At 40.8% G+C, this 23,647-nt stretch overlaps 1 protein-coding gene across 3 annotated transcripts in view; it reads left to right on the plus strand.

The window, feature by feature from the left end:
- Positions 1 to 23,647, plus strand: part of SPTBN5 (spectrin beta, non-erythrocytic 5) — a 104,902-nt gene that overhangs the window by 76,917 nt on the left and 4,338 nt on the right. For all 3 annotated transcript variants that reach the window (XM_082317938.1, XM_082317939.1, XM_082317940.1), the window contains 18 exons: positions 813 to 1,001; positions 2,019 to 2,096; positions 3,538 to 3,710; positions 4,774 to 4,864; positions 5,502 to 5,648; positions 7,332 to 7,469; positions 8,181 to 8,437; positions 8,607 to 8,793; positions 12,521 to 12,733; positions 13,115 to 13,311; positions 13,902 to 14,106; positions 14,839 to 15,033; positions 15,999 to 16,154; positions 16,684 to 16,901; positions 18,429 to 18,618; positions 19,571 to 19,747; positions 20,654 to 20,758; positions 22,232 to 22,852. In XM_082317938.1, the coding sequence (XP_082174064.1) occupies positions 813 to 1,001; positions 2,019 to 2,096; positions 3,538 to 3,710; positions 4,774 to 4,864; positions 5,502 to 5,648; positions 7,332 to 7,469; positions 8,181 to 8,437; positions 8,607 to 8,793; positions 12,521 to 12,733; positions 13,115 to 13,311; positions 13,902 to 14,106; positions 14,839 to 15,033; positions 15,999 to 16,154; positions 16,684 to 16,901; positions 18,429 to 18,618; positions 19,571 to 19,747; positions 20,654 to 20,758; positions 22,232 to 22,852 (3,537 nt within the window). The remainder of the gene's footprint in view (positions 1 to 812; positions 1,002 to 2,018; positions 2,097 to 3,537; positions 3,711 to 4,773; positions 4,865 to 5,501; positions 5,649 to 7,331; positions 7,470 to 8,180; positions 8,438 to 8,606; positions 8,794 to 12,520; positions 12,734 to 13,114; positions 13,312 to 13,901; positions 14,107 to 14,838; positions 15,034 to 15,998; positions 16,155 to 16,683; positions 16,902 to 18,428; positions 18,619 to 19,570; positions 19,748 to 20,653; positions 20,759 to 22,231; positions 22,853 to 23,647) is intronic.

Consider the following 23,647-nt stretch of genomic DNA (forward strand, 5'->3'; position numbering starts at 1 on the left):
CAAACAAAAGTCCTTAGGAGATACTAGAGTTGAACACAAGGTGCTAATCTGAATAAAAAAAATTGAACGGCTATCTTACAGCTGTGTTATCTATAATTGGGCAACACCACCCCCAAAAAAAGCCCTAAAACCAGCAGTTCTAATTTCAGACACTTAATAGTACATGCCATAGTTTTTAAAGTGGTTTATGAGTTAATACGTGGTATTCTTTCAGCACATGGTTATTTTTATTTTGAAATCATTTACATTAGGAATTCCACATTCAGTTTGCAGGGGTCATAGTTGCTTGTAATGCTTTCACGTTCAGGATTCAATATGTAGGCATAACTGATTCCTCAGACCAGGTGAAAAAGTTAAATGTATTTCATTTTAACACCACAAAATAAAGTAAACCCATGTCTTTTAATGCAATAAGCTGATGCCGACTTATTTGGCAGGAGAGGAAAAATTCTACGCACTGCTTCTCATAAGAACCACCTTTACGTAGGAAGACTGAGGGGGATACGGTATTATGGATGTTCAGAACTGTGTTCATTTATATCTAAGCATTTCCTAATCTGTTTCTAATTTAATCCCAATTTTGATTTGTAGAAGACTAGTTGTTGCTAGAGCAATAAAGTCATTTATTGTCCACGTTTATTTTCACTTAGACAATTCTATGCTCTTTCAGTAACGTAGCTCAAAGATGAATGATTTTCCATACAAATATTAGTGTTGGAAAGTTACGGCCCATATTCTTCCCCTTAAGGCTTGTATTCTGAATAACTGGGATTCTGTAAACCCTTGACATCAATCTTAGTAATATATTTTAGGAGGAGATTGAAGCACGAGCGGAAAGATTCAACTCTCTCAGTAACTATGGTCAAGAACTTGCCAATTCTGGTCACTACGCAACCCCTGAGATTCACCAGTCCCTCTCCAGACTACAGCAAGCCTGGTCTGAATTGATCCAAGCATGGCAGGAGCAATATATAAAATTGCTTCAGGCACAAGATTTACAGGTGAGTAAAAAGACATTCAACAGAGAATGCACATGCCACTGACAACTTTTCTCGGTATAAACAGCAAATTTATAAGATGGTATAATGAAAGATACGCTAATAATACCCAATGTTTAATGTATATTTCACCGGTTTCCAGAAGGCATGCTGAGGGCCAAGCACATTCAGTGGTGGCAGGACTTTTAGAACTTGTACCTTTACAAATCAAAGAAATTTCTGTGGAGTATGTGCTCATATGTTTTTCAAAGGCTATAAAACTTAGCAAAATTTGGTCAAACTCTCATGAAGCTGGCAAAAGGCACATACTTAAAATGGAACATCACTACCCTACCAAATTCTATAACCTCCCCCCATAAAACATGGAGGTACGCAAGTATTTAAAAAAAAAAAATTATCTGAAGAAAAATTTAGCATGGACAGAATACTGTATTTTTCCCTGCTTTTTTCTAAGAAAAGAACTGTTTTGGCTGCAGTTTTGCAGAAATACTTCCCTGTAACAGTCATCTCACTTACAAAATTTCTGCTCAAATGCCTTGTTGGCAAAAGTTAGAAATAACTGAAATGGAGATTTTTACAATGAGGAATGTCAAGTACCTTAAATAACAGCTGGTGCTACTAGTCCCATCTAAAAAGCTATATGAGAACTTAAACCATATGGTAAGGGTTGCTTTCATGCTTCTTTATGTATTACATTCTACTTATTTCAGGCCATGTTACCATCCTTTTTATTGGCCAGTTACCTTACACAGCACCGTCTACACTATTAGCAAACAATCTACAAGTACTTGTATTGTATGCTATGTCTTAGACAAAAAGAAATAATTATATTATAAAGGAGAAAGTTACAATAATGTTACACATGTGGTTTTTGTAGCATCTGATGCTTATTGCCATCCAGTGCTATGCAGTTAATTTTTGGAATAGCCCTGGAAGTTTGTTTTTTTCAGCATACTCTGCCAAAGTCAGGTTTGCCTCTGTTTTACACCATGTTTATGACTGTTTTTTTTCCCTGTACAGAAATTCTATGGCTATGTGGAACAGACTGAGAGCTGGCTCAGCAGCAAAGAGGCTTTCCTAGCCAATGAGGACTTAGGGGTAGGTGCTCTGAGAAATTACAATTTTCTCTGCAATTGGTCTGGAGGAAAGGGAGCTGTGAACTATGATGATGTGCTCTGAACCTTTCTGTGATATTTCTCCTTCCTAAGTTACTGCTCCATCTTGTTGATGGTTTAGGATCAGATTTCATTCCTTGATACTTTACACAGGATAGAATTCTCAGCCCCAAGAGTAATGAAACAGCCCAACTACTCCAATTATAGCAGGAAGATGAGACTGCATCTCTCTAACTGGTCATATCTGACCCAAGTACATTTATCAGCAGTGTGCAAGTCAGCACCGCTGTCACTGCTGACATACCCAGTGTAGCTTTAAATTACCTACCTCAGGTACCAGTAACACTGCAATAACTGAAACCACAGACTGGTGCATGGGTTGCAAAAACTATGCAGGATGCTGGATATACATTCTGATACTTAGCTTACCCTGCACCTTGTATAGGTAGTGCTACCAAATCAGTTGTCTCTGCAGGAACTACAATTACATCTCAGAGTTCAGTGTAGACATAGTTGGTACAAAAGGCATGAAAAACATATAATGTTAGTGGCTGGTGTCTGTCTCTGTAATTTTCAGCCTGGAGGTATGTATTTACAGTCCCTCAATTGAAGTATATGAGACTTAGAAGGAGCCACCCATTTTCCAGTCATGTTTAGCTCAGTGATGCACAGAAAATGCTCTGTGAGTACTTTCCCTTCCAATGACTCCTGTAAGCACCCAGAAGGTTAGGGTTTTTTCTGACCCATTTGATGTGAGCTTTATTGCTTCCTTTAGAATAGTAGGAAAGCAGAGTTTATTGCGGTAACAACATTTTGACACCACTGATTCTAAAATTTAAAGTGCAGAGGGGTGCTGAAAAGAGAACTCTGAGTCATTAAGCTTGGGATTCACAAATGTTACAAGAAGTCAAATTCTGTGTTTCTCTCCAGATTAACTGTAATGTCAGACTTCAGTCCTCAAATTCAAATCTGGATCTGAGCTCTTCCAAATTCCATGGGTTGGAACCGAGGCTCTAATTTTAATCTCTTTCTGTGACATATTTGTTCACTTAACTCTGATCTCAGTTTGGCATACCACATTTGCTTCCAAAATAGCATCTGTGTTAAGATTGATTTACAATTAGGAGCCGATGCTTTATCTCTTGAGAAGTGATATGTTCTATGCAGCACAACAATATGCAGGAGAAGCTAAGCATCCAGCAGTTAGTTCAGTCTTGATCCTGAAGTAATGGCCTCGGACCATGCATAGAACATTCTTTAGGCCCGAAGTCTCAGATTCAATGGTCAATAAATTTCAAAGACCAATAAATTTTCCTGACAGCTTGCAAATGTGGGGTGAATGCTATTTAGCTTCTGGATTATCAGTGTTGTGGATGGAAAAACTCCTGACTGAAAGCAGATTCACTTTGTTGAATTCTATCCAGGACTCAGTGTCTAGTGTGGAGAGCCTACAACGGAAACACACGCAGTTTGAAAAAGCCCTGGAAGCTCAGATGGAGAAAATTGATGAGATGGCTTCATTTGCTCAGCAGCTAACGCAGAACAAGCATTATGACTCAGAAAACATCACCAACAGATGCCAGGCTGTTCTGAAGAGGTGAAGTCAAACCCTTCCCATGTCAGCCACCCATCTCTTTTGTAATGAGACTCTCCCCATGTGAATAATATCTTTAAATGTTTTAAGAGAACTATAAACTGGTTTGCCTTTACTCAACTTTGCGCCTTGCACTGTGGTCTTGCCAAATTGGCCTGACTCTATTCAATATTTCATTAGGAGGTTTCCAAAATACAGTTAAGTGGAGGGGGAGCGGGATTCAGAAGGCAGCAGTTTTCCTGTAATTCTGTATCCTGGCCTGGCCTTAGGGACAGTGCTGCAAAAAAAAGACAGAGGCCTGCTGTGCCATTAAATACTTCATTATTATTAAATACCATCAAGAAAGGTCATTTGCTACACAACTGCTTTTTCACTGCTCTAATGGGGTTGATCTTAAAGCCCTGCTCAAATTATCTACTAGGGCATTTGCAGTTTTTCTGATCAGATCTTGCCCTTTCATGTGAATTACTTTATTTCTCCTATCACATTGTGTATTGTTCATCTAAAACAAATGCTGACAGTAGAAGCAGTTGTATTCAGTGCTATGGTAGATGAAAAGAGACACATAAAATTTACAGAGAGATTGGAGATCCCTTATGATTAAAGTGAACATATGAATTTATTAATATGATCAAACTATCTCATGTCTGCATTAATATGGATAAAGTGCTGCAGATCCACATTTGGAAAAAAGATGAAAGAATGGTGTAGCTTTGGTTTATCAGCAACAAATACCATCATACTCACAGGCTTTCCATATAAGAAACATGCTGGGTTTTTGTTCTCTCGTAACCCTGAAAGGCAAAAATGGTGATTCCTAGAGGCAGATATCACATATACAGAATTTGTGTGTACTTTAAACATACCTATCTTCTAGTAATCCTTCGTATAGTGTCCTGAGCGTCTTCTCTGACAGCCCAAATCATGGGAGGCTGCATATTATGGACAGTTCCCTCCTAGAGAATGGAGGGTTAGATCATGTGTGCTTTAGAGATGAAAACTGACAACCCTTATCCTGTCTAATTCACTCTGTGGCTTTTACCTCACACATCTGTCTTCATCTCAGAAAAGAGAAACTGCTGGAGAATGCTGCTGCTCGCAGACATCTGCTAGAGGAATCAAGGCTTCTGCAGAAGTTGCTGAGGAATTCCTTTGAGGTACAATTACACAGGATTCATGGTATTCTGGTTTCTTAAAACATACTGTGCCGCATAGATCTGAATCGCTGAAGGGATTTACTGTGAGAAAAATCAAGGAACTGAGTCTAGAATGAGATGATATTGGGAAAGATGAGGATAAGAGTGACGGGATATTTTTCAGCTTTCAAGTCACAGCTTCCCTCCAGTCACCAGACGAAAGATCTACTGTGCATTGGACACCAGCAAAATGCGGAAGAAATAAATGCATTAAAAGGGAATGTGCCACCATTTTAAAATTCATGGGAAGAGGCAAATTAGTTCTTTTCCTGTGAGATACTGACAGTGGGTTAGAAATAGGGAGATAATTGCCCTTTCTCCCCCCTGCACACATGTGCCCACACACTTTCTCACTGCATGAGGAATATCTCATGGAGACAGCCTCCTTTCCAGGTAACAGTGCTGGTAAACAGAGATATAGGGGTGACTTCATTATGAAAGATAGGAGGAGCTTAGGGAAGCAGAACCTCAGAAGGACAACTCATTTGTGTCCCCACTCACCAGTCCCATGTTTTATACATATTAGAGGAGAGCCTGGCAAGTTGGAGCTGAAGAAACACTGAAGGTTTTGTCCACTTCTGTTCTTTCCTCCCCAAAGGTGGCTGCCTGGATCAATGAGAAGAACAGCATTGCCCAGGATGATAGCTGGAAGGATCCAAGCAATCTGCAGACCAAACTACAGAAGCACCAGACTTTCCAAGCAGAGATCATGGCCAATAGAAATCGCCTGGACTCCATCAAATCTGTGAGAGAAGCGGGGTTGATTGCAAGGGGGGGGGGGGCAACTGGTATGAAAGACTGCAGACAGTCTGAGTTACAGTGATCTCAAACAAAGGAGAGGGAATCACTGTCCCCCCACTGACATCATTCACGCTGTCTCTGAGGGCACCGGGAATTTTATTCTTTTAGTCCATCAAGAACTTTCTGTGTCCATTGGTTTCTTTCAGCTTCTCTCTTACTGTCTAGTGTGAGCTTGCTATCTATATTCAGTGTGCATGCAGTGGAAAGAGATGGGTTCTTTCAGTGAAAGATTCAGTCCACTGACTTTAGGGACTTCTCTCTGGGGTGAATGCCACTTAGAGGTACAGCTGTTTCTTTCCAGCAGGGAATCTAGCTGATTGGATGCACAACTTCAAGAAGTCAGATGAGATGTATCCAACAAAAAGGATCAAGAGTTTTTAAGTGTTGCCTTTGCAGAGACATGCTAGTAGGAGAGATGTGAGGGAAGTCTGACAAGCTTTGTCAGATACTTGGCAGAAGCCATGATCAGCTGATGAGTTTGGAAGGACAGACTGTTACATGTTTATTAACCTTATTTTCAGCACAGCACTTACTAGCTGTATTTTGCAATAGATAACTAAGCATTAAAGATAGATACCCTCCTTAGACTTGCCTGCATCCGGGATTGTAGAAAAACCCCCACTTTTTATTTTTAAAAAAAACTTTTAACCCCCCTGTGTGCAGACACAACAGGGGGGGATAAAGGGTGGAGTTACAATTCTCTCTAAACTAATCTGTTTTTAAAGAGTTGTTTGCACAGTCTTTTATTATTTCTTGATGCCCCGTCTTTTTTGTTGGGAATAGCCTTAGTAGTTGCTCTTTAGAAGAAAATTAGCATCTGCTGTCCTGGTATGGCATCATTCTCTTGCTGTGCCTCCTCTTCCTCATTGCAAAATGTAGAAATACCTCAGTTTAGCTGTCTAAAGCAAACTTGGTCCCAGCTTACGGATATACCTACAGACGCTTCTACCTGATGGAGGTCTTGCTGTGCACCCTCTACCTCTTCTTCTACCAACCTGTTAAGCATCTGCAGCTCAGGGATTAGAAATGCAGATAGACTTTTATTGCATAATATAGTGGTACAACGGTACATGGTTAAAAGAGTTTTATTATCCATAAATAATATAATAAAATAAATAAAACCATAAAATAATAAAACCATTATTATGGTTTTATTGTCTCATACAGTGGTTCACTTGTATGAAATAGTTCTCTCTTAACATGCAAGGAAGGGAATAGAAAAGGACTGGTGGCTGGGCAATCTCAAACGGTGATCACAGAATGTGCGACATCACAGAAAAAATTGAGTGCTTGCAAACTAGGGTTCCTGCCAGCTTTTAGGCAATGTAGCTGTTGTGTAATGAAGATTCTCTTTACCCTTTGTCTTCTAATTTGCCTTCTAGCATTTCAAATAATTTTAGAGGCCAGAAAAACAGGAAAATCAGCCTCTGCCCTAGTTTCAATAAGCATTTTGCCTTTATCTGTTTTTTCTTTGTCTCTGCAGCCTCCATCCGTTATGTCAGGAAGTGATGGCTGCAGCTGTCCCTTTACATAGCAGTGCCAGCAGACTTTGTTTATGGAGGCAAAAGTGATATATTCTAGTGCATTCAGCAAAGGAAGAAAACTTTGACTGTTCTTTCTACTATAGGAAGGGGAGAAGATGCTCCGTGAGAGGCATTATGCCCCTGAAGCCATTCAGTCCAGACTACAAGAAATGGAAGAACTATGGGAGGAACTGCTAGCAAGTTGCCAGGATAAACGGGCCAAGCTGCAGGATGCTTACAAGGTAATACATGGATGCCAGTGGCTGGGTCTTGGTGTCATTTCCAGAGACAGCACAGCTGCCTTGCTACACGTCTCATCTACGAGTGTGTCACTTGATACAATCAGACCTGATTCAAGAAACTACTAAGTGTGGACTGATTGAATGGAATCAGTGGGAGAACTGGAGATCCGTATGGAGGGAAAAGGATTTGTAGGCTATGTTCCCTTCTGCTTTCTGCTGCCAGTTTAGATCAGGATTCCAGAGAGGGATACTGAGGGAAAATGTGTTCAGTCATATAACTCCCTGCATCTGTCCCAATGGCATCTTTTCTCCAACATGTTGAGAAAGAAACCCACAGCTGCTTTTCATTCTTCTAGCTCCAGGCACATAACTTCTCATGACTCTGAGTTTTGCATGGGCTATCAGACACTCTGTGGGTGTAAAATAGAGCTCTCCCTTTAAATGGCTTCCTTTTAAGGTACCGTGTTCATCATTTGTATTTGTGCAACACAAGTAAAATTAGTTCTTGATGTTTTGTGCATCTGTTCTTGTGTTCACTCTGACTGAATTCTCTTTTTCATTTGGACCACTGTCATATCTGGGAAGAGTTCACTGAGCACTGGGAAGCTTCTCTTTGTTTGTGTGTAATTCTTACTGAAAGTGGCCAAGATTTTTACATCACATAGTCTGTCCTAAAGGTTTAAATGACCTTTTCTTCCTGCTTGTCCTCAGGGCCTTCATTTTCAGCGAAGCGTAGAGGATATGGAGAAATGGTTGGAAGATGTGGAAAATGAGTTGAAAGCACCATATAGTAACAATGATCTGGTGGTTTTGAACAGTCATCTGAAGAAACAAGAGGAACTGGAGGAAGATATTGCTGGCCACAGGGACCGGCTGCAAGAGCTTGTGGTCACAGCTCAGCAGTTCCAGAAGGAGAAGCATTTCCTTGCTGATGAACTAGAAGAGAGAGTGGATCAACTGGTGCAGAGGTGCGCGAGTGCCTGCCCTGTCTCCTGCCATCTTTTTCCTGTTTTTATCAGCCTTTTTCTTCCCTGCATATTTTTTTTCTTTCCTTCTCTACATCATTCCAAAAAGAACGTTTTGCATTCATTCCTTATTAATCTGTAGTCCTCATTGGGTTCCCTTTAAAACCTACAGATACAAAAGTCTACGTGATCCTCTGCAGGAGAGACGTGGGAGTCTGGAGGCAAGCAGACTTCAGTACCAGTTCTTCCGAGATGTTGATGAGGAGTTGGCCTGGGTTCATGAGAAGCTCCCCATGGCTTCCTCCAGGGATTATGGCCAATCCCTGGCAACTGTTCAGAGTTTACAAGAAAAGCACCAGGTAATGTCATGTGAGAACCGTTCTCAGTCTTTAGAATCAAAGAGAAAACACAGAATTCAATGTGCCTCTGGCAAACTTCATCTGCTGTGCTATGGCTAACAGGATTCATGATGCCAGGGTTTACTCTTATTCTTGTCTGATAATAATGACATTTTTCAAAGGACATGTCCATGACTTGGCAACATGTGGGATTCCATGCTGCTTATCATTGCAGTTGTGTAGGTACCACACCATATGCTTTTCTGTGGACACATAGGCTCTTTCTGTGAACTGAGTTGAAAAACCTGGCCTTTGCAATACAAAATAGATTTTACAAACTGTGGTGCCTGCTGCCATAGCTTCTTTGGGCAACAGATGTCCTAACAAATATGCTTTGAAACTCAGTAAATACATCCAAGCAAGCTAATTGCTCAGATGTCTCAGGATGAGCTCCCAGGAAAACATCTTTCCCCCAAACTCTTCCTACTCCGGAGGGAGGGAGTTGACAGGATATTACGGTGATCCTTAGCCAACTTTCATTCCAGTGGTAACTTTCAAGATAGCTGCTGAATTATTTCACAAGGTTCAGATGGGCCACCAGAGAAAGCAGTGCCTGGAACACTGTCATCTCAAATACCAATAAAACAGCAGCTGCCTTCCTAACAGTTTTTTAATAAGGAGCACTGTCTCTTTGCAAACACGAAGTGGAAGAAACAAAAATTTCTGCTAAAAGTTTCCAGCAGCTATTGGTATTTCATATTAGCAAATGACATCCCGTTTAAGTGCCAGATCAAGTGCCTCTGGGGAAAATCTGTGCAATCTGCAATAGGGCTGGGAAAGACAGAATATCTTATAAAGTGGGAGTGTGTGTCATATATATACCTATATAGAGAGCAAATGCCCAAGCATATCATAGAATCATAGAATTGTTAAGGTTGGAAAAGACCCTTAAGATCATCGAGTCCAACTGTTAACCTAGCACTGCCAAGTCCACCACTAAACCATGTCCCTAAGCACCACATCTACCCGTCTTTTAAATACCTCCAGGGATGGAGACTGAACCACTTCCCTGGGCAGCCTGTTCCAATGCCTGACTACTCTTTCGGTGAAGAAGTTTTTCCTAATATCCAACCTAAACTTCCCCTGGCGCAGCTTGAGGCCATTTCCTCTTGTCCTATCGCTTGTTACTTGGCAGAAGAGACTGACCCCCACCTCTCTACAACCTCCTTTCAGGTAGCTGTAGAGAGCAATAAGGTCTCCCCTCAGCCTCCTTTTCTCCAGACTAAACAACCCCAGTTCCCTCAGCCGCTCCTCATAAGACCTGAGCTCTAGACCCTTCACCAACTTTGTTGCCCTTCTTTGGACATGCTCCAGCACCTCGATGTCCTTCTTGTAGTGAGGGGCCCAAAACTGAACACAGCACTCGAGGTGCGGCCTCACCAGTGCCGAGTACAGGGGCACTATCACCTCCCTGGTCCTGCTGGCCACACTATTCCTGATACAGGCCAGGAGGCCATTGGCCCTCTTGGCCACCTGAGCACACTGCTGGCTCATGTTCAGGCAGCTGTCAACCAACACCCCCAGGTCCTTTTCTGCCAGGCAGCTCTCCAGCCACTCCTCCCCAAGCCTGTAGCGTTGCATGGGGTTGTTGCGACCCAAGTGCAGGACCTGGCACTTAGCCTTGTTGAATCTCATTTGGTGCAATCTGCATGTCTACAAACAGAAATCTGAACTTACAAAAAATTTGAAATGTCCCCAGGGTAAAAAGTCAAGACTGCTACAGGTGACATACTAGGAGAGGGATGAAGTCTCTTAAAAAGTTCATTTATCCTAGGTGTACTCACAATCTAATGAAGAATTGTAAAATGTTTTTAAATGCATCTTCCAGAATATTCCCGAGTAAGACCCGTGGGTATATTCTGAATAGTTGCACCTTCTTTGTATTCAGTGTAATTCTCATATTTGTAAAAATTCTGTATTTAAGCAAGATGCCGTTGGTGACTTTGGGATTAGACAGTAAAAACAAAAAGCTTATTTCATCATGATTAAAAGTATAAATATTGTTATGTGTGCAATTACTCCTAAAAATGATGAGCTGATTGACATGGTAGGGAAGTAATTAGGTTCATGGAAGAAAGGAATGCTTAAACTGAATTAATCTGAGAAATTATTTGGGATAATTGGAGGAACAATGGAGATACTGCTTTAGGCTGCAATTATCTTTGTGTTAATTGGCCAGGTCTCAAAATATTTCAATGAACTGTGAGAATGGGAGATATAGACCATAATACCAGTGCATAATAAAATGCCAATTCTTCCTGCCGTTTTGCTTCTTATTCTCCTGGAAGCGTGATTAAATATAAGCTTTGAATTCTCAGTCTTTTAGTAGCTAATCTCTACAGCTTTTTTTTAATGTTGGCTTACAGGCAAACAAATGTCAGAGTTAACATAACAGTCAAGAATTGAATATACTATTAGATCCACCCTCTATTGTTTGTCTTAATAAGGCAGATTTGCAAAATTCAGTCTTTGGTTTGTTACCACAAAAGGGATTGTGCATGAAATGTATCAACCTAAAAACAAAATACTGTCTTGCAAAACTGCGTTTACACACAAATATAATATGCATATGCACAGCTGCTTGGCTTGGAACAGAGTTTCCCCTTCCTCCCTCCCTCCCCTTTTTAATTTTTTTAAATTCCTGTTGTTATAGATGAAGTACTGTGAATACATGTTCCTAAATGTTCAATTGCAAAGTTGTTCTTCATGCTGCTAGCTTATTATTAATACACAGTACAAGATGTTTTATAATCTTTGCCACTGGATTCCATTCTGCTGGGGTCAGATACGGTGTCACTTTTCAACAACATAGTGGCTGTCTTGAAATTAATAGGGGGAAGTTAAAGGCAAGAATCAGAGCTCTTTTCCAGCCAAGTCTGATACTTAAGTTGAAAAAGCAGCTCCTCTCCTCAGAGAGGGCGTCTCTTCTACATTAACACAGCACTGTAGTCTAACTCTGAAACTGCCTGTTTCACAGCTATGAAAATAAACAGAACAGTTGTAAAATGGTGCGGTTTGTTTGCTTAAGGTGCTCAGGCATAGTTAGCCTTGGAATGCACATCCACCCACAGACAAATTGATGGCATGGTCCTTGCCCACCCAAGCAAATATCATATGGAGGAATGCATACAGTTTTAAAATCTACCAGTCTTCAAAAATTAATTTCCAGTAAAGTCTTTGAGAACTGGTTCAGGTAGTTTTCTTCTCTGCTTGTCCTCTGGGCTGCCTGGTAGTATGTGTACCCACAGTGTTTGCAATGGCTGTTATGCAAAGCTGCATCTTCTACAAAGGTGTTGGTAAGTGATAAATACTGATGAGCAGTTGAATTGATTGTTCTTCCCTACACACATTTGAATTCAAGAAACACCATGTATTGGGGTGGAAGTGGGTATATTTCAGTGGAATCTACAGATAAGAGTTTTGTGGTTAGAACCTCTTCCCTCCACACTCTGAGGTGGATACACACCAGGGTCCAAACTTCGTGGCTATATTTGATTTCTATAATCACTCCTTCACCCCAAAAAACTCCTCCACTCCACTTCGAGCATTCACTCAGACTTTGTACCTCTGACCCATCTTCATGTATAGAAAACAGGTTTATAATGGAATTACATGACTACATTATCTGGTATAAAAATCTCCATAACTTTTATTTTTGGTCTGTTATTTTACTCTTTACTCTTTCCAGAATTTGGAGAATGAGATAAGCAGTCGGGATGCTTTGACGAAAGCAGTTCTCAGTACAGGGCAGAAACTTGTAAGGGGAGGCCACTCAGCTTCTCGCAAGATCATGGAGCATCTGAAGGAGCTTGAGACTTCTGTAGAAACCTTGAAGGCAGAGGCTCAAGAGAGGAGACAGCGGCTCATGCAGTCATATGAGGCCCATCTATTCCTGAATGAGGTAAAGATGGTTCATGAGACATTTATTTTGGTCTTTCTTTGCTTAAAAGAACTGACACCTATATTGTTGAATGGATGCAACTGCTGAGATAGGAGCAGAATTCATACTCTCCCAGTTTTTCATATCTGATAAATATGGATACAGTGGAAAAATAACAGTTACTTTTCCAAACAACTGCAGCGAGGGATAAACGTGTAATCTTAATTACTGGGTTCTGGGTACATGTTTTTGAATAGTGTCTGCTAGATTGCATTACAGGAACACACCTAAGCTGCTCTCTGTTTTCACTGATGTGTCTCTTTGAGCACCACTGCTTTCCAGTTTTCTTTGTCTTGACCTAAATCACAGCTGTGTTCAAGCTCATTCCTGTATTTTATACAGCTACTGGAGGTGGAGGCATGGCTGGCAGAGAGGAGCTTCATTCTGGAGACCTCTGATTATGGGAAAAATGAAGAATCCACACAAGCTTTACTTCGTAAACTTGAAGCTACCAAGCTGGACATGGATGGTTTTAGGCCCCGGATCGAGAAAGTACAGGAGACAGGTGCCAGCTTAATAAACAAAGACAGCCCAGAGAGGTAGGAAAGTGAAAACAGGCTTCTGCTCCAGGTCTAACAGAAATGCCAAGAGAAGGCAAATGTGGAAAAGTTCAACCTTCAGTAGCTGTTCAATGGCTCGTTCAGAAATATGAGTTCAGGGGACATCAATCCCTCCTTCACCACCATCACACACACTCAGGCCCCGAAAAGCTTGATGGTTGTTTTAATGTTTTCATGACTGTTGTTTTTTAACAACAGGCCAATTAGTGCAGATCAGCTTCTTTGTTCATTGTCTATTTCCAGGAACTGTCATCTAGTTCTCATTTACCATAAAGGTTCAAAACCCACTGTGCTTGGGTAAGGAAACAGACATTCTTGACAGTTCACTGTTTTTGATTGCCAGTTTGCTTTTATATCCGGGGAGGAGAAAGTGAAAAGAGCAGCCATTCATATAAGATACTTTAATTTCCTGAACTAGCTGGTTTTAACAGCTTGGCATAACTCACTCCATGATGTTATCTGGTTTCTTCTGTATTTTGAAGGTGTTGCAAATTCAACCTGTCAGAAAAGACAATGTTCAAAAAGAACAGTAAAACAAAGACATACCTTCTGATTCTTTTTCTTTGCAGTCCAGCCATACTTTCAAAGCTCCAGGGGATCCTAGCAGACTATCAGTCTCTCCTACAGAAGGCTGAGACCCAGAGAAAACGCCTGCAAGAACAATTCCAGCTCTATCAATTTGAAAGAGAATTCCAGCTGGTGGATGCATGGCTTTCCAGTAAACAGTCTGTAGCAGAGTCCGATGACTATGGGCAGGACTTAGATGATGTTGAGGTAACAGAAAACAGAAGTTATTGTACGTATTTTATGGCAAAGCAGGAATATATTTGCTGCAATTTTTGTGTAGCTGCTGACAGTGAAGCATGTTACAGTGACAAAGCCTAAGCAAACCCGTTCTCTCTGCAGCAAGAACTCAGACTGGTTTCTCTCTGCTTATACAGGGCTCTCTGAGGTAACATCTTCCAACAGAAAAAGTAGGTGCATCAGAAAGTTAGCTTTTTCTTGGGATGAGGTCAGCACACTTCACTGCTGGCCCTGATTATAAATTTGACAGGGCCTAAAAAATTTGACATGACCAGGGCCATGGTCTTGTAAGAATTTTAGTGGAAAATATTGGGATGCAGCGTTCACCCCTTTAGCTGCTGATTTGAAGGATAAATTCCTCCTCAGGGCACACAGTGCAGAAAAGGTATAATACATAGTGTCCACTCCTCAACAAGTGCTGCATATGTGGACAGCCTAACAGGTTGTGTTTCTTTTGATCTGGGCAGCATCCGTTTGTCAGAATGTGGGTGATTTTTCTCTGTGACATAAGATGTTAAATGATCAAGACAATAGATGCCTTCTAACTCCAGATCATCCGGGTTTATCAAATGATTTGCACTTGTAAACTGCAATACGTAACTTTTGTGTTATACATTATAGAGAAAGTGATTCCTTCTGCCTCTCTTATAGAGGTAGGCAGAAATTCTTATACCTAAGTCTGTGTCCCCATTTATCCTGCAGGTGCTGGAGAAAAAGTTTAAAGATTTTGTAAACGAGGTGAAACCTCTGGGACATTCCAAAGTTGTCTCCTTAAATGAGTTAGCATCTAAACTAGAGAAGGAGGGCCACAGCAAGATGGACATCATCCAGAAGAGAACAAAGCAAATCAATGAGATGTGGGAGAAACTATGCCATGCCGTCCAGGCAAGAACAGAGGTAGGAAATACGTGAAAAACTGGGCCATTGAATTCCCTGCAGTTTCCCATGTGCTTCTCTCTTTCCCAAACCAGTGCATTGCTGATGTTGAAACACAAGGTTTGTAAGAGCAATGGATGTATTCTGTTCTATTCTTTCTTGATCCATTTCCCTTTATAGCCACTACCCTTCCTGGCAAGGCTTACACTTGAAAGATATTTATCAGCCTAGAGTAATTCTGTTTTCCTTAATTCACTGCTAGCTCTGGTTTCTTGAAAAACTAAGCCAATCTAATGGTTTACCACCACTAACAGGAGGCCGGCTCTGGCACTCATTGGACTCTTTATTGAACTACTTCAGCTTATTAAACAAGATGAAAACTCTCCAGATTTTTTTGCTGAGTTAGTTACTTGAAGTCACAGAAGGGGTATGCGAGAGAAGGTGATAGAGGACACAGAGCCAAAACCCCTACCTTTTGGCAGCAGTTAGCTGTTAAATCAGCTCACCCCCTCTCGTGAAACTGCAGTCGCAGATGTGTTTGGAAAAGCAGAGAGGACACATAGTTTGAATGTAAAATAGTATGAGAACATTTTTTAATCCTCTCATTTCAGAAAACCTAATTTTCACTTAACTCCTCTTATTTTCACTGTTTGCAGTGTAGGCCTCTATTCCAAACAAGGTTTTTAGGACACTTTCTGTGGTTGAGCGAGCTACCTTTAGAGAGCAATTCATGCTCTCCACCTTGATCATTCATCTTATGTTGGGATAAATTGCTCTTTGGAGACATCTGTTTCTTTCTATTGACAAAGAGAACTTAGGGAAATTAGGTTAGCTTGAACATCTCACTTTCAGGTGACTTAATTGGGAAGGTGTTTCACTCCCGCTGTTGTTCAGTCTGTACTGCATTAGGACGTATTAGAGTTGCCCTTTTTTTGTGCAGCAGACATGATATATAGTATTACCATTAAATTGTTTCTTTATTCCAGAATCTCAGAGCAGCCCGGCAAGTTCACCAGTATGATCATGATGTGGATGAAGTAAAGGGCTGGATGCAGGAGAAAGAGGCAGTGGTAGATATAGAAGATTATGGATATGACCTTCCAGGTGTACAGACACTTCTCAGCCAGCTTGAGGGAGTAGAGGTAAGGGGATCTGTCATAAACCAGTGGCAGAAAAGCATAAATGGCAAAAAAAAAAAAAGACTGATGCTTGATTTGAAATCCTCTCAAGTGCCTTGTTTGCAGGCCAACAAAAGGTAAATTTATTGCACCCTGAAATATTCTTTGTGTTTCACAGAAGGGGGCCTTTTCCTCCTGTTTTTAACAGTGTGATATTATATTATTAATACCTTTTGCTTCTAAGGATGAGCTTCTCTTCTAAAATCTATTCCAAATTGTTATTATAATTGCAAAGGTGTCATTTGAACTACAAGAGACTTCAGCTCCACACTTATGAAAATAATCAGTGTCACATCTAAAGAAGCTTCTTTGATATTTGATGATGAATGTTAAAAGGCATTAGGAGGAAACTGAGAGGAAAACTCTTGACAGAGTTGTATTTCCAGGCTTTGTGCAGCAAGTGGCTAGAAAAGATATGCACCATCTTTAAAATCTGCTTTCGACAGATGTAAGTAGTGACTTGGTCTTACAATCCATTCTGTCTCTGTTCCAGAGAGATCTAGGAGCCATCATGAAAGAGCTGGAACGGATTCGAGGAGAGGCTTGGCACCTCAGCCGCACATACCCTCAAGTCAAGGAAAACATCATGGAGAGACTCACAGATGTGGATGAGTGCTGGGAAAACCTGGACAAGAAGTTTCTGGAGAGGAAAGCAAGACTGAGCCAGGCAGAACAAGTCCAGCTCTACTTCAATGACTGCAGGGAGCTGATGTATGTATTGGCCCCTTAAGTTTGGCAGTGGGCCTTATTTCTTGTCTTTCCCATATAGGTTTTCCTAAATTACACCTGTCAGTTATTTGACTCCTGTCCCAGGTGCTATGCAGCTTGCTTGCAAATCTCTTTGAATAATAATACATGGCATCTTCTGAACAGCACTTCATAGAATTTACCGCACACCAGACATGACCATGCCACTCAGCACAGTGTGCATGACAAACCTACATTTTTAAACTATTTCCTAGACAGTGTTGGAGAATTCAGTCACTCTGGATAGATTTGGTAGTCTCACAATTCCAATTGAAAATACTGTTGATTCTGTAGGAAGATGGGGGAGCCTCTGCTAGATAGTCAAGTAATTTGCACACCTGTGCAGACACCAGTGCCCATTTTTCTCAGAGTCAAAGCAGCTACATTAAAGATAACCTTCTAGAATAGGTTAGCACTTGCTCAAGTGCTGAAAGTGTTTTGCACATATGTATTTAATGTCATTGCCCATATGCACACACTCTTCTGTCCATTCTTATTAGGGGTCAGTTTTTTGCAAGAATTCAATTGCTGGGAAATTCCTTTCTTTTTTTTTTCTTTCCCATTTTTAATCTGAATTAGAACAAAATGCTGAATGTAAAGCATCTACAAAACATACTTTTTAAAAAAAGATCTGTTGAGCTAAATATCTCATTTTGTTTAAATCAATCATGTCAAAGTAACTATAAGCAGAGGTCTAATGTAAACATTGAAATAAATAATGGAAATATGCTATACTCAAAGTGGCAGACCAACCTTAAAATATTATATTTTACCATTTTAATGTCATTTTCATCAAAATTGATAGATTTTTGATGGAAATTCTGTTTTTTAAACAGGATTTCTCACAGAAGAAATATGGACATTTTTAGTTCAGTGTAGTTAATAAAAAAGTTAATCCATGACAGGAGTAGAAATACAAAGACAGTGAAGTGGTCACCACAGCCTATTGGACATTTACTATGCTAAGGGATAGATCCTGAGCTCAGGTAAATCAAGATGCATTGGTTTATGCCAGTTGAGGCTCATAGAGTAGAAAATTTTCCTTAAAAAGTATCTATCAATATGCTTCTTTGCATGAGTGCTCTGTATGCATATGAAGGACTTTCATGCATGTTGATAAGGTTAGATGGACATCTGAAAGTCTCTATGTCCCTGTACCATGTATAAAAGTACTGCAAATGTATACAGCGTAGGCATTTGCGTTACATTTCTTTCTGAGGATTTGAATGCACAATGCTTCAGTATGTATAGGTGCTGCAGCTGCCTTTCTAACAGGCTATGTATTGAAACAGCACTGGGAATATTATATCAAGTTATAAAAATCCATAGATGCATAAGTTGAACCTTCATCAATGTATTTGTATATTCATATCTTTTGTGAGCAAATGAAAGTCTGTATACATGTGTCCACAGCCATGGGATGGGTGCATTCCTGAGTATCCAATAGACTCAGATTCCTTCTGTTTTTACCCTTTTGACTCTATTCTGTAGGGCCTGGGCCAATGAGATGCATGCACTAGTGATATCTGAGGAACTGGCAAATGATGTCCTGGGAGCTGAACTGCTTATCAAGCGTCATGAGGAATACAAGCGTGAGATAGAGAAGCAGTGGCTAAAATATGAAGAAATGCAGCGGGCAGGAGGTGACCTGATGAAGAATGGACATTTTATGTCTGTGGAGGTGTGTTGTTGAGTTAAATACTTTACAAACAACAGTGAACAAAGACGACATTTGTCTCTCAAAACAGAACTAAACAGGAAAATCAGGTTCTCTGCTATTAAAAGCTGCAAACTTCATGTGACATGTAGCAAAAGAAAACACCTTTTAAAGTTCTTATGCCTCTAAAAACTGATTTTGAAGCTGACCATAAAAGAATAGTCACTGGATTGATTATGGCTATGTGGGGGGTAGGGAGGTATTGCTATTCTACAGAAAAGATGTGCCACATAAATGAGATTTTAGCATTTAACTACAGAAGACCTAGGATAAAATACATCACAATGCAATCAACTATAGGATGGAGTGATGTCCCTGAGTACACCAGAAGATATGTAATTCTTCAGAAATGCGATAGAGCCAAAGGGGCAAGAATGTTAAAAATTCTGTGATCCTGTTATCTATGTACCTTTGACCTTTGCAGTGGTCCCAAGCTTGTCTTGATACTGTCGGTAGATCCAGAGATCACATCATCAAAAAAAATCTTCAGAATTTATGCAAGATTACAATACTTCTGTTGTAGAAAGAATGAGAGAACTTTCCACAGTTTAAGGCCCTCCATTGTCTCCTTGCCATAAATGGATGTATTTGTTGAATCTTCAGGTTCTCACTAGTTCTATAATACAAATTGCCTGGATATAAAGTTTCATCATGGGAAAGCATATAGCAGAATATTGGTCATACAGTATGTGGAATATACATACAATTATAATATATAGCTATACAACACACAGGCTAAATGAATTGAAGTAAGAAAAATGAGGACTCAGACATCTTTTCTAAGTTATGTTAACACAACAAAATTATCTAGAGGTCATCTTCTGGATCATGAGGGCAGATTACGCACTAGTTGGCTGTCACAGGAAAGTCTGATTGGATTTTTCACCTCCTGTCATTGCAAATTTTATTTTTCTAGATTGAAGAAAAACTGCTAGAGCTGTCAGAGCTGATGAAGAAGGTAAAGGAGAGCTGGGACATGAGGAAAGAGTTATATGAAGAAAACTGGGAGATTCAATTGCTCCGCAGAGAGCTAGAACAAGCAGAAGCATGGCTGGCTGCCAAGGAGAGCTTTCTTTCCGATCCTAGCTATGGGGTGAGTAACAACAGTGAAACACTATTGAAATGTCTCTTAACATCTATGGAGTGCTTGGAGCAGGTATCAGCTTGGGCCTGAAGTTAATCGCAATCTCAACAGTAATGCACCCTGGAGATTACAAAGGGCAGGAGCTCTGTCTTCTTACAGAAGTGAGCCCAGGACAGTTTCTGCATTTTACGTTGTGATGGGCTTCAGGAGATGGTGACTTCCAGGGGGTGGCAGAAGACTGGGGAGAATTCCAGACCATTTTTTCACATAATGAGATAACTTGCAGAGGGTTCAACCTTCCCTGTCACGCTGAGACCCTGTTTTGAAAGGAAAAAGGGGTTTTCTCCACCTTGTGTTGGGAGGTAGAATGTTTTGCACAGATGGCTTGATAACTAGCTTGTAAACTCCTATTTAAACACCAGCATCCATAGTTTTGTTTTTTTTCTCATTGTTGACTGTCTTCTGCTGGTTTATAAGATTGGAAAACAATGTTAGAAACTCAGGTATCGAAAACTAAGCAGAGAGCAAGACAGAGTTTTATGACATGCATGTGTTGTAGGGCAGGAATAAACTCTCTGTCTAGCACAAGCTGGAATCCAAGTACTTAATCTGTACGTAAACAGTTATAGTTGGAAGCCATGGTACCACATGGCTTCACAGAAAAGAAGATGATTGTTATTTGAGCTCTTTTTTCCATGTACAGCAGATAGACTGCAAGCTACAGACCTTTTTTTTTTTTTTTTTAAAGTGTAAATTAAGATTTTTCACGCACTACCAGGGGTTTAGACATTCAATCATAAAAATTTCAGAATCATCATTTGGCTAATGGCAATGGGTAAATCTGAAAATCTTAGGCATAATCTCTTCCAATGGACTTGATTTTGGACTTCTGTATCTGATAATTTTTCCATTCAGGATTCAGTGTCTGAAGTAGAGGAATTACTGAAGAAACACCATGATTTTGAGAAGATGCTTGCAGCTCAGGAGGAGAAATTTGCTCAACTCAGCAGGAAAACTAAGGTGAGAAGTAGAAGGTTGATGAGCTGTGTATGAGACAGGATGATGTGGGTCCTTGAATGTTTGGCCTCAGTCACTCCATGTAAGTATGAACTCCTGTGCTGAGATGGAGTAAATGAGTGATCAAAGCTGAGATATTGCAGATAGAGCAGCTGAGAACGAGACCTTTATGTGGATCAAAAGAGTCCAACTAGCTTGCAAAAGCTCTAGGGGAGAAGTGGAAGCTTTCTTTTGTCAGGAGCAGCAAAAAGGGTGTGTAGTGCACATCGCTATGTGAGAAACAGGGTGATCCCTTGCTACCCAGATGGAGAGATTTTGATTCATTCAGGATTTCCGTAGGGAACTGCAGCCACCTGACAGTGCTGGAGGGTAGCAGTGGGCTGAAAATAAAGGGAGACCAAGGCAGAGATAGACTTTTTTTCTTTCTGGCATCAGAGTTCTACAGTGCATTGTATTCTGAATCTGAATTCTCTCAGTGCCAGGAGGCACACAAGGCACGAACATCGTTCTTCCACTTCGATCGGTCTGCGGCTGCGTGCTCTGGAGTCACCCAAGGGCCACAGCGCAGTCTTCTGTTGGTTTTTTCCTCAAGACATGACCGATCCAGTTCCATCTCCTCCTCCTCACTTCATTACTGATTTTCTCCATCTCCGAGTTGATGCTCGTCGTTTCTGCAACTTTTTTTTTTTTTTCCGGGAGGAGGTAGTTGGCCTCCTGCCCAACCCCCGTGACTTGGAGGGCCAGTGGTTTTTCTGTCAGGGTGGCCTTCCCTTAGGCTGCGTTGGTTCGCAGCACCTTCTTCAATTTTATCCGGTGCACCCTCCAGAGAGGGATCCCCTATCCACCACCCAGGGGACGCGCCTTCTAGCCGTGCAGCCCCAGCCAAAGGGTGCATTGTATTAGGTAGCAAAAATATTCAGTCAGCCTCCCAGATCCTGTTTCACTGGTTTTTTTTAAACTATTTTCCTGAAATAACCAGCAAAACATAGCTTTTGTATTTGGCATAAGGCTAAAAATTAGTTTAGCGGAGTCTGCCTTTTGTTCAGTGATTTGCAAATTGGCTAAATAAAGGGGCGAAGGTCCTCCACTCTAAAATTTTCCATGAGAACACCCCTAGATACCCACTGTTCCTACAGCAAACTTAAAGAAGCAGTGTCACAGAAGAGAAGCATAGTTTCTCTAGAGCTTATTAAAGACTCAGCCTATAGAGAACTTAGCAAGGGCAGGATTCACTGTATTTGAGATTAACTGCCATCAGTATTCATGGTTTGGGCAATAAAATAATGCTCAGCACATAGCAATTAAGTACAGTTCAAAGTCTAAGAATGCCAGCGGAGGTACAGGCCTTAAAATTCAATGCCAGGAGAGAGTGTATTTGAAAAACTATTCCTGCTTAAAATAAACAAAAAATCTTAGGTAAGTACCCATAAGTGCAATTAAGGTAATTTTAAAAAATGTAATACTTGTGTCCTACAGAGGGAGATGAATCTTCTGAAACAAGTGGACACAGAAGAGAGTGAGCAGAAGGATAAAGGCAAGGTTGTACGGGTTCCCTCTCTGAAAAGAAAAACATCTGACAGAAGGAATACACCACCAAAAGTGACAGAGATAAAGAGCACAACGCCACTGCCATCTATGTCCTTACCCAGCCTGTCCTGGAAGACCCCACTTGAAACTATTTTCTCGCCCATTGAAAAGTCTCCATCGACATTCCAACAATTCATTGCTGGGGGAGCCCCAGAAGTGCCAAGCAGCAACAGAACAGAAATAAAAGCTGAGAGGAGGCTCAGTGAGATTATCGCTCCACCTACACCAAAGATGGTGGGTCCACGAGCTACATCATTGGAAAGTCACAGTTCTTTAAGCTCTCCTTTATCTCCTACTCCCATAAGCCAGCAACGCAGCAGCAGTTTGTCAGAATCGTATGCCACAGGCCTTTTATCACCTCAGGAAAAAAGTGCTAGAGGCTCCTCTTTCTCCAGCCTGCAGACAAAACTAATGGCAAGTCCACCCGAGCCTGGCCAAAGGTCACTAGATAAATCACCAAACTTACTGCTGTCTAAATCCTCGTGGGAGAGATTAGAGAATACATCTTTGGTAAGTCCCAGGGATTGCTGGCACCCTCCCACAAAACTGCTATCCTGTGCTAGTTAAAGTAAGGAAATATAGGAAGTTCTGTATGAAAAGCACAAAGACCACTATACAGTGGGCATTTCAGTGGATACGCTCAGGGATCCGAACAGCAACAGGCATTTTATGTGCCTTTGCAGTTGATACATTTTCCAAAAAAATCGTTGACTTAAGCAGCTAGGTATAGCTTAACAGCATTTTTAATTTGCTCAGGTCTTGACAACCGTATTGATTTCTGGTTTTCTTTCCCAAGCTAGAGGTTACTCATGCTGCTGAATACTCAGCAGAGCACTTAACAAGAGCCAGGAGATGCTGTCTCACAAAGACACAACACTGCTGATTTACCCATACCCTTTATGTGAAGTGGTGCTTAGTATCCACTGAGTTTAGAAGTCAGAGAGAGGCAGGACTGAGTGACCCTTGCCAAAGAGCTGACCTGGTGCAAGACTAGAACCAGCATCTCCTGTTTGCTCACCCTGGCAGGAAATGCACTGTTAACTCATGGACAGGTAGAAATTGTTCCCTTCCCCTCTTGCACTTTGAGAGGAATGTGTTTGTCACATACCCGAGTGTGCCAGTACAACAACACTACATTGGTGTAACTCAGTATTATTGCAGGGGTGGTATGAATAACTTCAGCAATTTAAGTTGTAAATTTTATTTAATAATATAAAAATAATATTAATTAATGAATACACCATGATAGAGCAAATTCCATGAGCAAATTGTTCTAGGAGGACATGAATTCTCTTCATTTAGGTA

The sequence above is a fragment of the Platalea leucorodia genome, assembly GCF_965183815.1.
Source record: "Platalea leucorodia genome assembly, chromosome: 7".
NCBI classification, from domain to species: Eukaryota; Metazoa; Chordata; class Aves; order Pelecaniformes; family Threskiornithidae; genus Platalea; species Platalea leucorodia.